At 40.3% G+C, this 16,993-nt stretch overlaps 1 protein-coding gene across 3 annotated transcripts; it reads right to left on the bottom strand.

The window, feature by feature from the left end:
- Positions 1 to 43: 43 nt before the first annotated feature.
- On the bottom strand, positions 44 to 7,212 carry f11r.1 (F11 receptor, tandem duplicate 1). 3 transcript variants are annotated; one of them, XM_030100883.1, is made up of 11 exons: positions 7,173 to 7,212; positions 6,964 to 7,055; positions 4,303 to 4,362; positions 3,745 to 3,861; positions 3,285 to 3,434; positions 2,954 to 3,156; positions 2,755 to 2,857; positions 1,701 to 1,808; positions 1,470 to 1,482; positions 1,287 to 1,359; positions 44 to 1,131 (listed from the first exon to the last, which is right to left on the bottom strand). In XM_030100883.1, the coding sequence occupies exons 2-11, from the start codon at positions 7,010 to 7,012 to the stop codon at positions 1,096 to 1,098; spliced, it is 912 nt and encodes a 303-aa protein (XP_029956743.1). In that variant the 5' UTR covers positions 7,013 to 7,055; positions 7,173 to 7,212; the 3' UTR covers positions 44 to 1,095. The 3 variants fall into 3 exon arrangements, with proteins under 3 accessions (XP_029956743.1, XP_029956742.1, XP_029956744.1); XM_030100882.1 differs by having other exon boundaries at positions 6,964 to 7,073; positions 7,173 to 7,203; XM_030100884.1 differs by lacking the exon at positions 7,173 to 7,212 and having other exon boundaries at positions 1,287 to 1,356; positions 6,964 to 7,166.
- Between the last annotated feature and the right edge of the window lie 9,781 nt (positions 7,213 to 16,993).

Here is a 16,993-nt window from a genome sequence, read left to right as displayed (position 1 = left end):
CACCCAATAACAGTCACAAATTAAGGCACTCAGTAGACATGGGCCCAGATCAACTTTTTATTAAATATACAATCAAATTACAATCATCTCGTCTAAGATTTCTTAAAAAAAAAAATACACGACACGTTTCCAGATTTCAATGTTGAACCTGAAAGTTTGTACAAAGTCATGAGATGCGCTCTCTGTCCAGATTCAACGAGTGGAAGCACATGACCTGAGTATTTGTAGATACTTTTAGTTAAAAAATGATGCGAAGAAAATGTTATTTTAGTGTCAAGAGGTAGAAGACAGACAATATCAGGATGTGTTGTCAATAAGCAGTGACTAATCTCTGGACAGCTGTACACATAGTGCCTTTTAAACATGAGTAATTAAATGAGTAGCATTCATTTCTAATTCATTGTGTTGCCTTTAGTTCTAGATATACCAATAATAATACATCAACCAGAATGTGTGTCTATAATGTTAATGTCCTACAATCACGTAACTATGAATGTTAATGTTAATGAAGTAAATTCAAGCTTTTAAATTCATGTTGGGAAGCTAATGCTTTTATCTATGTAAATTACAAAAGGAAAAACCTCTACATTATTTACAAGAAAGAGACTTTCAACTTTGACAGAAAAAAATCTTGTACGTTAAATTAGGGAGTAGAAAAAGGCACACAAAGACACAAAAAAACTTACAAATATAAAATTAATCACACACTGCAAGTTTGTCCTGCTCTCTGTAGACTGGAAAAGTGAAAGTGGACATTTCAATGATGGGTCAGTAAACGTTTTTTTTACTAAAATTGTGTCAATCAGGATGGTTTGTATGCATTTAGTTTCACAAGATGTTAGGAAAAAAAAACAGAAAATGAATCACACATGGAAAACATCTGTGAAAACAACTCCCCCGGTAATCACATTTCACTTCACTTAAAAAGCTCTCAAGACATTTCGACACGACAGAACTCGTAAGAGGGGTTAAAGAACAAAGCAAAGCCGTTTTAGCCTCACGTGCTAAACTATGACAAAGAAGACCAGTCACACAGATCTATAAAAACTGCACCACACAATCTCAGACATTAAAACCAACTTCTCCTCTGTCGGACTATACCACAAACGACGACTTCTGTTTGAAATCCCCCTGTAAAATAAAAAGACCAAACGTAACAATTTAGAGCGCGCACCTTTTGGCTTTTGTCTGATTAATTATAGAAAACAGAACATACATGAACATGCATTACAAACTATGACAATAATACTCAAAGATGACAAAAAAAATTAAATAAACATGCTTACATCGTCCTCATCACCGCCGCTGTACAGTGATGACGGGGGCTGGTACACCACATTGGACTTCTGCTTGCTGCTGCTGGAACAATTTAAATATTTAGAAAGTCGGAAATTGCAAACAAGTTTATGGAAGAAGCGAAAAGAGATGCTGAAGTAGAATTATCAACAAGATATAAAAACTTCTCTCACCTGTCGGCCCTCTCTGCAATGGGGAAATAAGAGAGATAATGTCAGAACAATGAAGAACTTGAAAAACATTTTCATTTTTTATGTTTTTGTCTGGTCAGCTGGATGTGACAAAGGTTAAAAGACACTTTTTTCACTGGAGGGAATCTTGACAGCTGAACCATCTAATGATCATCCGAATACTTAATGAGTAATCCAAATAGTGTCACTTCAATATTAAAGTAGAAAACTCACGAGGCAGATATCCCTTCTTGTAGGCATACCAAATGCCGAATGCCAGGACGCCCAAGAGCAGCAGACCCACAATGACCCCAGCAACAATTCCACCAACGTTTGGGTCACCTTGGAGGAGAAAAAAAAAAAAAAAAAGAATTACAAACAAATGCAATAGTAAGTACCCACATGACCGACATTTCAGGGATGATGTAAATATGATAGCTTGCTGCAGTCAAGCCAGGTTGTCATTTGAGGACAAACTATCAATTATCCGTTTCAATAGGAGAAGCTTCTATGCCAACATCGATGGCATTAAGGAATATTTACAGACATTTTCACAGCCGCTTAATATGCAATAACTGAAACATGGATAAACTGGAAAAGCTATTTGAGCTGGAGGGTGATGAACTAAGGAGTATAAAGAGGAGAAAAAAAGGTGGGGGAGGTGTTGCAATATATGAAGACATATGAAATATTTCAAGAGTATTTAAGCAACTCAATGACAGGAACTGTCCAGTTAAAGAATATACAAAGAATGGGGAACATAGTGACTGTCTGTGGATGACTAAGGGATTACAAAATGCCCGCAAGAAGACCAAAAAAATCTTTGACACAATAAATGATATCTTTGTAAAAAAAGTTGTAAAAATACGTCAGAGTTATTGTGTCAGACTGGATTAAAATATATTTACAAGAGACAACAAATGTTTGTTTAGCAAGGTTTGAACATTGATTGTGGTGTCCCCCAAGGATCTGTGTTGGGCTCTAAATTATTTATTTCATATATATAAATGATATTTGCACATGTCACAGTGTTGAACATGATTTTGTTTGCCAATGACACCAATATTTTCTGTTAAGGAGAGAATTTAAAAGATTTGTGTAATGAGGAGTGGGATTAGATAAGCTTCGGCGTGCTGCCATTCATTTTAGAGCAAATTATTGGCTTTTGGTTTTTGTTTTTTTTTTTCTTTTATGTTGAAATGTTCAAAATAAACTTTCCAAATCAAATCAAGTGAAGAGAAATCTCACACTAAAAGAGGATTTTTAAATAAATATGAGGAGCACTTACGAATTTCCAGTCTCGTAGGCCTGCAACTCTGAGGAGGACCAGCCTTGTTGATCGCCTCGCAGTGGTACGAGCCCGAGTCCAGCTTTTGTGCAGCAGGAAACACCTGGAAACAGGCAGGATCGAAATATTTCACTTATATGAGCAAAAACAAAACAATTGTCACAACACTAAAGATGCAAATTAAGGAGGTGGACCTGACCAGTTCGCCCTTTGCCGGATCGAGCTTGTAGGTTAGATTTTTGAACGCTGCCATCTGGGAGGGGTCTTGGGGCAGAGGGGTGCCATCCTTGTACCACTTGTACGTTGGGGGCGGCGACCCGTTGCTGTCATAACAAGACAGCCTGACCGTCTTCCCCGTTGTCCCCGAGGAGGGAACTCTGCACACCGGCGTAGATGGAGGTACTGCGAGACACAATCATCCTCTCAGACCAACACAGCATCCGCCGCAGAGCACATGCTCACTGAAATAACTTCAGCATTGATCATTCAGAATAATATAGTAGTTATTAGTATTAAAAGATTATTTTTACCCAACACAGTCAGCGTCACTGAGACTTCGCCAAAGTTGCTGCTTCCGGGCTCAGACACCTCACAGTCGTAGCGTCCGTTGTCCTGACGCGTGACTTTAGACAGCCTCAGACTGCTTCCCCTGAACAACGACGCACGGTTCGCATACGGCGCTGCGGAAGAATCTCAAGGTCACATATACATGTATAAACAGAGTTTAGAAGACCACATGAAACTAACTTCATTGATGCATCAGCCTCCATGCAGAATATAAAGATAAGAGTGTTTTGAAAATACAAAGGAAAATTTCCAAATCATCAAAGCCAAAAGCAGCAAAATCTTCTTCCTTCGGTCACTGACAGTTATTTTCCATATGATTTCTAATAGTAGAAGAATATGAAATGTCATGCAGTATCACAAAGCTTTGTGAACAAAGATGACAGAAACTAAAGATAGAATAAAAAAAGGTGTTGCGATACTGACTTGTTGGAACTCCATTGAAAACCACATATGTCTGTGAGCCTTTGTTATTCTGAAATTTCCACTCGATTCTGGGGCTTGAGCCGAAGTCTCCTGAATATGTGCAGGTCAGGTCAGCATCTGAAACAGAAAACACATTTTAATTACACACTTAAACTTTAATGGAAACAAATCTTTCCTCGGTTAACATAATTTAATGAGTATCTTAACTGAACCAGAGTACATCTTTACTAACAAGATCCAACTCAAAAATATACTGTAGAGATTAAGAGATTTCACACAGAAAATATGAAAATGACAACTAAGTCCATAAGTTTTTCTTGTCTGGTGACATTTTACATTCGAATATACAGCAAGTTTAATTGGGACACACATCATATCTAAATATAAAATTCAATGGAAACAAAAAAAAAGATGACTGCAGAACAATAAGCTTAATGACAGCAGTAAAACAAAGCTAAATCCCATTTAGTCCCATATAAATGTAGTGGAATGAAATGTTTTAAGCGGGATCTTTCTTTCTTTGTGCTTCACATCCAGAATTATTTTGAAAGGGCGAACCTTCATTTTCTCTCGGCTCCACATTTGCATTGCTGGTCGAAACTGAAAAGCTGTTCACACCTAAAACGACAAGCAAAGTAAAGTTATTAGATGGAAGACGGCGCACAGGTTCAAAATTGAAATGTTTGTCGAACTTGTTAAACCAAAAACAGGCAGAAAAGTAATTAGCTGATCGTCAGAAGATTAAAGAACATTTTTATCTAAAATGATCGTAAACACAAAGTGTATTACTTCAAGAAAAATGAGCGAGTCTTTATTGCTGCTGTCGATGAGCCAAACTTACTGCACCTCTTTGATGTAACTGGCAACAAAATCATTTCAAATCAAATTTTCTGAAGGATACTAATTGCTGTGACTTTGCAGTTGGAATTTGCTCAACTCAACCGTAAATCCTGCATATGGAATCATCCAAGCATCTTTACAAGATAATACTATGAAATTGTGCATTTCCCCATAATTTGATTCAAAATGTGAAACCTCTGCATGACATACATTTATTCACACATAAACAGAAGTACTCACTTTTTAAAGAGATGCCATAGTTGGACAATTAGGATTTTAAAAGTTTTTTATTATTATTTGTTTATTTTTTGTTGGCTATCATCAGTGTGGAAATAACTGAAACAAACATTTAATTTGTAATTTTATTCTGTTTTTTTTTTTTTTTTAACACCCACATTGGCAGTGGTTCACATGCCGGCATGCTCATAAAAATCGAGGGAAAAAAAAAAAACCTCCAGTGACAAACGTGCTTCTTGTCAAACACACAGAGCATGCTCAGCAGCATTCTGGGTGGGGACTTTTAAAAAAAAAAAAAAAGGAAGGCAGTTCATTCCTCTCTGCTGAGCCGGAAAGCTTCCGGTGAAACTGTCTGGCTGATACTCCTTTCAGAGGCACGTCAGTGATACAACACACACACACACACCTCACTAAATCATTAATGCAGGCAGACTCGGGTATATTTATTTCAACATATGCCTCACTGCGACTTATTGCAACACTTGAATCACGGCTGTTATTGTAAGTGTGTGGTGTGTGTGCTCCAATAACAGCCACTACAGAGAGCTGCAGCAGGACTCAGTTAATCATTACACATCTGTAAAATTCTTCACTGACCACGTTTCCAAACTTACTACTAAAAGATATTAGAGCTCACGTTCTTTTACAGCTCTTAACAGTGGTTTTCAAGTTATTTAAGGCCTTATTATTGTAAAGACTTTAATGACAGACTTCCTTTAAGCCTGGAGGCGTCTCTCACTGGCAGTCTCGGCTCAGATAAAGCACAGTCACAGTTTGCTGGGAAAGATAAAAAGAAACCAGATCACAACTTCCTTGTTTGTGTATTCTGTGAGTTTCAGCCCCGGCGTGGTAAATAACTTTCGAGGTAAAGTGTGGGGACTACAGAAACCTGCTGGGCTGCAGGTGCAGAATGGTTACTGAGGAAGGTTTCAAAACTTCAGAAGACAGAGATTAAAATGCAAAATACATTTGGCAAATTACATTATGTGTGACTCAACCTGCCCTTAAAAAATACTCAAAAAAAAAAACATCAAAACATTAAAATACTGTTGGGGACCTAAATATGAATACAGATGGAACTGATCCATGTCAATCCAGATAGAAAAGCAGAGGTCCCATGAGGTAAACTCAGAACTTTCTAAGTGAAAATTTGTTTTAGGGTCAATCAATGAATAACATTAAGGTCAGGAATGAGTCACAGCTGAGTTCAGGGCAGGAATGCATAAACTGAAGTCACTTTCTGCACTGACCAACTCTCACTCTCAAACAGCAAAAAACATAATGTATGTTTTTTTTGTTTCATAAAACATGTTAAATAATTACTATTGCTTCATTAAGATAATGATAAAAACTCAGAATAGCCTTTAGAAATGACAAAATACTGTATGTGATGGTCACAATGAGGGGATAGCGAAAATATGTTATTGGTGATATCAATCTCATAATTATGATTCAATGTGAGGATTCATGAAAATATCAGTACTAATATGAAGGTACAGGGACACAATATTTTCATGAATGAGCCATTAAATTCTGTGCCACTTTATGAGGAATACAATATAAAATACATACATATATTAGTTTTTTCCCCATATACTGTTCAAATTTTCAAATATTTCTGATTTATTTCAACTAAAGTTCATGTTTGACACGAAAATCATCAGTCTAGCCTTGTAAAAATTACAATAACTCATAAAATTGGATTTTTTTTTTCAATTTAACTGGAAACTCGATTGAAAATGAATAAAAAATGCTTCTGTCGAAACGAGGGACAAAAGAATTTCCTTTTCAATGAGATTCCAATGTAGAAACACGCGCGCACCACACACGCACGCACACGAGTTTATTGTTAAAAACGCTTTTAAAAAAAGTTTAAAATAACCTCCAAGTTGTAAAAAGACTTTTTTTTTATTACCTCTAACATGAATATCTAGAGAAACTTCCTTGATACATAAAGGCAGAAGAGGCAGAGCAGGCCCGAGACTCCAGGAGAGTCCAAAACAACAACAATATCTTTACTATTTAATGACTAATAATCATCTGAGCCCTGATATCTGTGTTACAGAGTTAATCGGTGCTGGAAAAGCGGACATTGAACCGTTTGTTTTGTTAAAAACACACACAAATGGCCGCACGACTCACCTGTTGCTGCGCAGAGCAGAAGCAGGGAAACCCAGGCTGTGGCGCTCATGTCGCCGCTCGGTCTCTAACTCTAACAGGGCCTGGAAGACCAGCTGGAAACACGACAGAACCTAACGATTGAATAAAAATCTGTTTGGCTGCTGTTGTATTTTTTTTTTTTCAAATCCTCTCTCTGCAGTGTCCGTATCGGTGTTTTTCCAGCCTCTCACCTGAGGAGTCCGTCCGCCCAGGTGTCGCTCCGCCCCGCGCCGCGCCGCGCGTCTTCCGGTGTTATCTGATCCCCCGCTGTCTGTGTGGGAAACCACGGCCGGTAAAACCGGTCTGACTCGTTCAAAGATCGGCAAAAAACAGAGAAGCCGAGTGTCATCGGAGGGAAACAGCTGACGCTGCTGGAGGACTCACGCACCGCTCACGCACCGGGAGCTCTGTCGTCTGCGCGGACGGCCAGTGACACAGATTTTTTTTTATAAGTATGAGAATTTAATCTGCTTTAGCAATTCCTTCTTCAACATTGGCATGATATACCTCTCAGAACAGATCCTCTTCAAACCATCGGAATTAAATATCACGAAGTAGGCATTAATCCAAATATAATAACTTTCAATTGTCCAAAAGGTATCTCTAAATTTAGATGTGTTTCTAAAACACAAGAAAGCACCAGACCTCATGTCTACCTCAGTGCCAACATTTGGTCTAAATATAATCAGAGGTCATGCTACTTCTTCTTTTTCTAATTGAACTCAATTCACTTGTTTTAATATAGAGCCAAACATGACAATCATCGAAAGGCACTTCAGTAGAGAATAATCCAGCGATTCAACCTGAGCAAGCATTGGAGAAAGTGGCTACAGAAAATCCCTTTTAACAGGAGGAAATCTTTGCAGAACCACTGACCACACACACAGAGTGTAGGGTGAATTAACATGCATATGCACAGTTATGTGCACAGTGCACATGTTCAGTATAGGATGATATCAGATTTTAAATAAATGATCCAAATGAAAATTTATATTGACATAAATAAATGTAAAGGCTCAACTTGGTTCCAGATGAGACCCTGTAATCAAACTGGCTAGATGTTAAAGCTAGTGGTCATAACAAGCAGGTCATAGGTTCAAATCAAAGCCTTCCTGTGTGGAGTTTGCATGTTTATTTTGGGCATGGTTTTTCTCTGGGCTCCATCCGCAGCTTAAAGATATACCTTTGGGGTTAATTGGTGAATCTGAGTTATGAATTGCTGTGAATGTGTGTGCCTGCCCTGTGATGGACCTGTCTCCTGCCTTCGCCCATAGCTAGCTGAGATCGGCTTCAGCACCCCACGACCCTGAACTAACGACCCTGGATTAAAGAGAGATGTCAGAGTCGATCTCCATTTTGATCACTTGTGGTTTCTAGTTTCGAGAAACAGGTTTGAGAGTGAAAGGATGACAAGTCATTTGGAAATGAGAATGCTAATTTCCTGTGAAATGTCAAGTAGCGGTGAAGCCATGACTCACACAAGGTAACATGCATGACTTTAAACTCAACAGAATGTGTTCAACAGTGATTCATTAATGTGGCATCACGCAGAAACACGATGGCTCAACTGAAAACTGAACGCATGGCGTGGTGCTGTTCACATATTAACAGTTGTTCTCCTTGTTCACTAACACAAAACACTGTCCCCGCACATCTTCTGGAGCCAAAATGAGTTGAACAATATAATGTCCTCTTAAAATTTGATCTTAATTACAGGCTAATCATTCTGCTATTATAAGAGAACACATCACATACATAGAACATTTATGAGGCTGTATAATGGGTTCATTATTAAGAAATGTAACCTAGCCTTTAAAGGGAATTGTTTTCAGGATATTGCATCATCCAGAAATGCCCATTTGATCTTGTTTCTGCAGTGAAATGACTGTCCAGTGAAGCAGATGCTGAAACTGTGATTTGACCCAGTGCTGCCCTCTACAGGACATCAGCTGAATCCCCAATATGGAGCTGATCCTGAGCCAGAGCTGCATAAACAATATGAACAGTAATAATGGTAGATGGCTCCAATTTAATGAACGGCATTGCTCCCTGTTGACGGTGTTTCATATTAGTTTATTGTCATTTTTACAGTACAGCAGTGCTTGTCAGTGCATTTACGTATTTGTGCTTTTTGCTACACACCACCTACTCAACTATATACACAAGTAAAAATCCTCAGGTAAAACACTACGTCATAAAAAGCATATTGAATGTAAATTTATAAATAGAGTCATCACTACTACTGTGAATAAAACCTATAGCTTCGAAGGCATACTCGAAAAGCCTCAGCCAAACGTGGGTCATGTATCTCAGGCACAAGTGAAACTCAAAAACAAAAACTAGGACCGTGTTTTGGTTTTTCTTTGCAACTATCGCAGAGGAACCCGATGTGTCGTTTCAACATAACAGAGTATCATAAAAGTGTAACTTTATTGCTGAGGCATGCACCAGGAGTCGTTCAACGGGAGCGTCATCGTTTCAGTTCAACACCTTCCTCTTATCTCTGTGGCCTGATCGGTTTCTTATCGACGAGTGCAACGCAGCCTTCCATTAGTGGCACAAGGTCGCCTCTGTCTGCCCTTTTCATTTGGCAGGCAGGAAAAGACACAGGGGACGGATTTCATTCAGGCAAAATAGATTGCCAGCCTAAAGTGATTCGACTTGGCAACAGTTCACATTTCAGAGGTTCAACTTTGCATAACTTTGCCGGCAGGACTTCATTCGTTTGATGGCGTCGCAGAAAGCAGCTCTCGGCCCCCTTTAAGATCCTCCTAATTGCCTTCCAGAGGCAGTTCTGATCCTGTTCACAAGACTGAAGAATATAGCTTAATATCGTTCATCGCACTGAATCTACTTGCTAAAAATATTGACTGTAAATATTATATTTCATTGAATATAGATTCTGGATTAATTTAAGACTTCAACACATTCATGCTTTTTACGTATTAGCCTGTGTGGATCTTATAGATTTATATCATTCTCTGAATCACCTGTTTACATGAGAGAGTACTGTGGAGTACAGATTGTTATGAAGCAACGTGTGTGTTTAGTACTGTATGCATAATGCAGAATTTGCAGGCCCGCGACGTACCAAATATATACTTTGAGTACATTCAGTGTAACTTATTGCACTTTGTGCATACACGCCACTTCAGACGAGTCCAGCAGTCACCAGATGATCATGGATGCAGTGATAACGTTATGCAAGGGGCTCGCTGACTTCTTCACTGCCAGTGGACTTCCTGTAGCATGTAAAGTGTCACCAAGGTCAGGAGCGGGCCGCTGCAGCTTTGTAACAGGACACTCCACGCCGAGCAGGGGAGGAGCAGCTCTGCAAGGAGAACGGCGGTGCAGGTTAAACGGGAGGAGCAGAACTCACTTTGACGTGCTGCCGTGTTTGTGGAGTGAAATAACAGGATGTGCATGGCCGTTGCAAACAATGCCCACAGGAAGAGGCTGCTTACTTTTGTCGACCACTGAAGTCTTGGTCACAACTTTCCCCGACTCCACGGCTTTGATGTTGCAGGTGAAGTTGGACTTGCCTTTGGGAACGTTTTTAAACAGCAGGCGGCAGATGTTGCCCGGAAAGAGGCGTACTTTGGCTCGCGTCTTGAAGGGGGCGTGCTGCTCCTCCTCCGGGTCGGTGGTGTCAAAAAGTCTCTCGCCTTGCGTGTACTTGCAGTAGACCTCTGGTGACTCAGCAGGGGGCGCGTATTTGCAGTCCATCCTGAGGTGGTTCTCATCTATAGAGCAGTAGGCCAGCTGAATCACCCTCTGAGCTGAGGTGAAGCCTGCGCGTGGTGGAAGACACAGAAAGCAAATACATTTCATCATCCCACAATTTATTACGACACACACAGACTGGGAAAACATTCCTAATCATCAATATTTGAATTGTTCTTACCAAAAAGTGCCATTATTGTAAAGAAGAACATTCTCTGGAGGGTTCTGAAGGGGAAAAAAAGGTGCAGCTTCAGCAAATTAATCAGCCAATTTACTCTGCATCAGAAAATATCTGTCACATTATTGAGGGTCCAAACAAGCAAAGCTGACTGTGCTGGAAAACACAGTCAAATTTTCAGGGACCACACTTCTGCAGCTTTTATGCAATCCCACAGAAAAGTCCCCTTGCCACACTGCTGAGGAGCCGATGACAACACAGCCACTCTGTTTCAGCTGCAGCCACATCAGCTGGAAACTTCACTGCCGCATTTCTGTGCAACATCTCCACACAACATAGACTGATTTTTTTTCTCTCTCTCTCATTGTAATCGATGTGTCAACGCAATATATAAGAGCAGACGGCATGGTGCAAACCTTTCAGCCTCAATTCTAATATTTAGATCAGTGCTGCAATTAAACCGTCTCCATGCAGAATTATGGGATGAAAACATTTCTTCATTAGTATTTGACTGTAGCGCAGAACATGAACAGGTATTCAAATCATTCTCACCTTGTCTGCATTTTGAGTCTTCCTCAGCACTCTGCAGTGTGATGCTGGGGGTTGATACAGTAGAGGTCGGCTTATAGAAGAAACAGAGGAGAGAGGGAGGGGGACATAGAGAGAGAGAGAGAGAGAGAGAGAGAGAGGGAGAGAGAGGAAGAGAGAGAGAGGGAGGGGGAGAAATGCTGCTCCACTGGACTTTGGGGACATTTCTCTGTACTGTATAACATTTTAGATAGGTTTTTCATCTCTGTCACACTAGAGGACAGAGGATCACATGTCACTACGCCGAGGTCTGGATCAATAGCCAAAGACCGAGTGAATGAGCGAGAAAAAGGAAACGCTATGATGAGGGTTTGATGAGCTGAGACACCTCAGCAGCTGATTTACATTTCCCCATTCGGTGCGAGTACAATATGTGTCAGCAGTTTCTCAGCTCAGTTATAGTGCATGTATTGAATATACAGACGGTTTTATGTGGCACCTATGCGTCTGATGGAAGTAAAACAAGTGTCACAAAGAGGACAAGAAAAAAAACATGATCAGAATGGATGACGTCATATAAGTTTGAGGGCTTTTAATATCAATATTAATGTGAAAAATGTGAAAGGATCAAAGTGTTTTCAGTTAGTAGCACACAGCAGTGACTGATCCTTCTGGTTAAACCAACACATCCGCAAAAACTCCAAAAGAAGATCACTGGGACAAATTCAGCTGAGAATTTTATTTGACTTATAAGAATGTAAGGCTCGGGGCAGCGCTGGTCTAGAGGATATGAGAGCAGACATGTGACCAGAAGTTTGCTGGTTGAAATCCCACAGCCAACCGTGACTCCCTGAGTGAGGAACTTATTTCCCAACTGCTCAGTGCGTCATGAAGGGCGTCTGGTACAAAACGTCAATATCAAACATGCTGATGTTTGATGTTAGATTACCCCATAGACCATCAATTAAAATGTTACAATAAAAAGTCATTTTAAAGTATTTGTCATATAAACGTACTTTTTGGGATGTGTCTGCACTGTTTTTGACCAAAGGAATGTCCTGAGAATATCCCCTTCTCTCCTCACTGGCCGTGAGAATATGCTCAAGCCCTCTGGAGCTGCTTCAAATAACATGAATATGTTTTTAAAAATAGATGGGTGGCAATGAAGTGGCCTTGAGGAAGGCACTGAATGCTTGGCCCGCATGCACTTATGATTTGTGGTTACACAGCAAAACGGTTGAAGTTTGGAGTCTGTCAAACAGCTGACTTGCCAAACAGCACGTGGTCCGTCACTCATACATATTGATGAATGACAGTTTTGACTTTGGAGTATTTGTGATTCCATCAATGGTCAGCTGTGTCAGAGTCTGCCAGTTGAAGAAAAACGCCTTCACTCGAGATCTTCAATCCCCTTGAATCGTTTATTTATGACATATTGAAATCAGACAAAACACCACAACTGAATGACACGTGAAGAGGTGCATGGAACTGTGCATGAAATACTACATGCACTGGTAGAATCACTGTGGTCTTGGACTGTTATTGGCTTTATAAGAACGCATTTGCAGTGTTGTGCTGTATTATCCTAAAAACACTAATAACAACTGAAATCCCAGCTTGTCAGCTCCACTGAGCAGGAGCTACATTATCCTCTGCATCCTCCGCGCCGTGCTCATCCATTTTGTCAAGGTCCTTCCTGGACAGCTGCTGAACCAGTGCCATACTGAGGCGGTCTCCCAGGACTCCGACAGAAGTGTTGCAGGACCGCCTGGAAGGTTCCAGCCACTGCACACAGTGAAAGATGAAGCTGGTGCATTTCTGCTGCTTCACATCGTATAATTTACTCTACATATTCTCGTCTCGCCGGTGCACGCCAGAAACAGTGCCAGCAGTATTGTAGTGATCTTTGCCAAAGCAATTCATTAGAGATTCTGAAGCTGTGATCCCCGCTGGATCCTGCTGCTGCTGATACACACTGCAGATGAAACATAAGCTTCACCTCTTCTCTTCCTATATGTGCACGGCACTATATGAGTATTGTACCACTAGTATACAATAATAGTCCATCAGGCACTACCCTGAGGTTGTTTAATTCTGTAAAATCCATGAACCCATTATTATATATGATGACTTATTGGTATCTTCATCCTACATATCATCCACAATAGTTGAAATGGTGTGTAAGATGTACATTAAAACGGCATCCAATGATTTTACCATTTGAGTTTGGTTTTTTTTTTTGCACAATGCTGCATCCAGTCCTCTTTTAGCAAATCTCCATCAACATGTGAGGAGAGGGGAGGCCAGTAGATGGAGGTTTAGGGAGGGAAGTTGTCCAGATATTACTTGTTGCAGGTTTTTCATCTCGTTTGCATCTTTGTTTTATTACGAAGAAAATTCTACTGGCAAAAGGTCTGAACTACAGTGATGTCAAATCAGCTCCTGGACCCATGGACTCACTGCTTCATGGTGTTGTGATGGATGCATACTGAGGTGCATCACTGTGCTGCTGAAGGAACTGTGAAAAGCTATGTGCAGATCAGACTTATCTCATCTGGACGCTTGACATGTGTGACACGGAGCCCATGGTTTCAAATTTTAATTCTTCTTGCACAGGTGTTTGGTTATGATTGAAAATGATTGCGTGCTGTTTCCAGTTGGATTTACAGAAGGCCAAAACTAAACTGGAGTTGCACAATGATAAAACAGAATTCTCTCAGGTTTTTATCGTGTCATTGTGACGTGCCATAGAAATAGTCTTCTTACCTCATTGATGATACAACATAATATATACATAATAATAAAATATCTTAATACAACCATAGATACAGTATTTTATAGGGACTTGAGGAGAAACAAAAGAAAGTAAACATACAAACTGTTTCAAATCAACCCCATGTGTAGAAAACTCAATTTCTTAATTTCCATTTTGAAAAGTGTTGCAAAAAACTTGTAGAATGTCTGAAGAGCAACAAAAACACATTCAGCCTTTGTTGCAGAGCAAAATGAACAATTTTGCCACAGCAAATGACCTTGGGCAGCTTTTATCTGTGTGATGTTCATCTGTTTTATCACTGTGGTCAAAATGTGAGCCTGATTTTTTTCTGAGGACACTCTGTCCTCACACTGCTACTGGATTCTGCAAAGTTAGATAAAAATGTGATAGTCCTCACAAAGTTTTCTCACAGGCAGGAGACTGACATTCACTGATCTCTTTTGATTGAAGCAAACATTGCATTTTATGCATGTAAGAAAGAGAAAAACTTGACGTCAGGAGATATCAGCAGAATGCAACTTCACTGTGAGGGATTTAAACTTTTATTAAACTCAGGATGTCACCTCAGCCTAGATCGTGTGCTAACTGTTCATCAGAGATGAGGCAATGTGAGCATTTTAATAATATGTGTTTCTTAAATGTTTAATGAGGTTTATCATTAACACCCTATTTAAAAGCCTACTTAGTATGTTTAATGTCATATTATACCTAATCTGTCTGGATATAACAATGACTCACAAAAGAAACAACACACATTCTTCACATGTGTATGTAAATAAACCTGAAAACATTCCTAAATAGAAAAGCAGTTGTGCAGTTAGTCCTCCTTAACTTCAAATCCAGCCAGAGTTGAAGTCATGTGTTTGAAACAGATTTTGATATTTTTCTAAAACTTTTTTTTTTTTTTTTTTTTTTGAAGCACTGTTATTTTAAATTGGAGGACTGAATCTGTCTGGGCCACAAGCCAGCTGGGGTTATTTGGTAGCACTTCCGGTTTTTGTCCTGCAGAGGGAGCTGTTGTCTTGCGCCGCGCATTGACCAAAAAAAAAAATCAAGTAGATTAACTGAGTTATTTGGTTTGTGGTAGTTGTGCGTGTGTTGTGAGTAACTAAATACCTAGAACAGATCATCGAGATCATGTAAGAAGTTTTGAAAACGCTACAGTTGCGTTTTATTGTCCATTAATAAGCAAATCAGATCTAATAGATTTTTAAATTGCATAACCAGATCTAAGTTGATCCTTTTTACTTCCAGTTTATAGTGAACAGTAATGTGACTGATAACAGACTGGGAGTGTGTGTGCTCCAGTGAGGGTGTGACAGAGCAGAGGGTAGCAGTGCGGCGCTGCTGGTGCTGATGCTGGTGCTGATGCTGCACAGCACTCCGGCAGCGGCGCAGCGAGACCTGCGGACAGGGACCAGACTGCAGGTATGTCTCACTCCGACGAATGATCGAACCGCCTACATACGTGTGTGTCCAGATCATTGTTTCTGCATGCATCAGTAGCTGCTCTGCGTGTCTGTCCGGTTCAGCTCGGTTCCGCCTGCAGTGAGGTCAGGGATGCGCAGTTTGCTGCAGTGCCGCGAGACCGCATGGGCGTAGTCCGGACCGCAGAACCGCAGGACCCGCACGTCCAGGGCCCGCTACGGCGGATGCTGTCTGTCCGTGCGTTGTTCTGTTCAGAGGCTGCATGCTTATTTCGTGTCTCGTGTAGAGCGAGGATGTCTCGTGTTTGTCAGTGATGCTGCATGAGGACGCAGGCGTAACTTTCTCCCGTTTTTTTTTTGTCCCGTGCTGAACTTCGCCAGGCCACAGCCAGCTGTGAAGGTTATCCAGCTGTTCGGACACATCTGCCACCATGGAGCTGCACCCCCTTTTCACGGCCTGTCTCCTCTTTGGAAGCGTTATCATGACGCATCAGACAACTCATAGTATGTCAGTCTTTTCTGTCATTTCCTCTGCTTTGTCCAGAGCGTCCTCTGAGGTTGTGGTTTGACGCATTTGTGAACCATCCTGAAACATGTAAACACTTAATGTTGATTACATGATAGGAATAGATCCTCAAAAGTAATAAATCTGAGATGAAGTCTGCACTGCAGTGGTGTCACTGTCTATCATTGAGATGTTCAAGGAAGGACAGCACTCAGACATATTTCAAAGACAGCCCTAATGATTGTAATAAAGCCCTGCAGTGATCTGGACTCCAGCATGTACCCTGGTAGCTGGTTTCCTATGAGTCCAAATTGGGACTTTCAATGTATTTTTAATGGATTTCACCACATTAATATTGCAACTCCCTCTCTTCCTTTCAGTCAGTCATGCTCTCTTTCATAATGAAATGTTTTACCTGTATGATACAAGTTAAAAAGTGAAGGTAAAAGCATTATAAAAACCAAAGTTATCTTTATTATACATACTGCCTGAAGTCACTGTGTGGTTCTGACTATAAGGTGAAGAGGTTTGTTTTTTAGGGGTTAGGGTGCAGTGATTTAGAAAACCACGATAAAACTTTCTGTATAATCTAAAGCAATAAAGCAGCAATATTGGAGGAGACCAAAGCCACAGCTCTGATTTGAACAACCTGAGAGCAGATTGGAAAATGTGACTTTAGACAGACTTCATGAGCCTCTTTCAAACTGAGAGCTAATTCTAGTGCTGAGCAACATGACGGGATTTTTTTTTTTTTTACTGAATTAGAGTATTAAACAATAAAGGAACCCTGACTTTTTTTAAGGTTTCTCCTTTTATATTTTGGTGAGCATAGGCTGTGCCTTCAAGATTTGTCTCTATTATAATGGGCTATATGC

Source organism: Salarias fasciatus, chromosome 10 (assembly GCF_902148845.1).
Source record: "Salarias fasciatus chromosome 10, fSalaFa1.1, whole genome shotgun sequence".
Classification (NCBI taxonomy): Eukaryota; Metazoa; Chordata; class Actinopteri; order Blenniiformes; family Blenniidae; genus Salarias; species Salarias fasciatus.
This window is presented reverse-complemented; position numbering and strand designations above follow the sequence as displayed.

Bases quoted from the DNA above. Each gene is read 5' to 3' on its own strand.
- f11r.1 (XM_030100883.1), bottom strand. From the start codon at position 7,012: ATGAGCGCCACAGCCTGGGTTTCCCTGCTTCTGCTCTGCGCAGCAACA. The intron at 3,435-3,744 runs GTCAGTATCGCA...ATTCTTCCGCAG, and splicing joins TTTCAATGGAGTTCCAACAA to CGCCGTATGCGAACCGTGCG. The intron at 1,132-1,286 runs GTAAGCATGTTT...TTTATTTTACAG, and splicing joins GCGGCGGTGATGAGGACGAT to GGGGATTTCAAACAGAAGTC.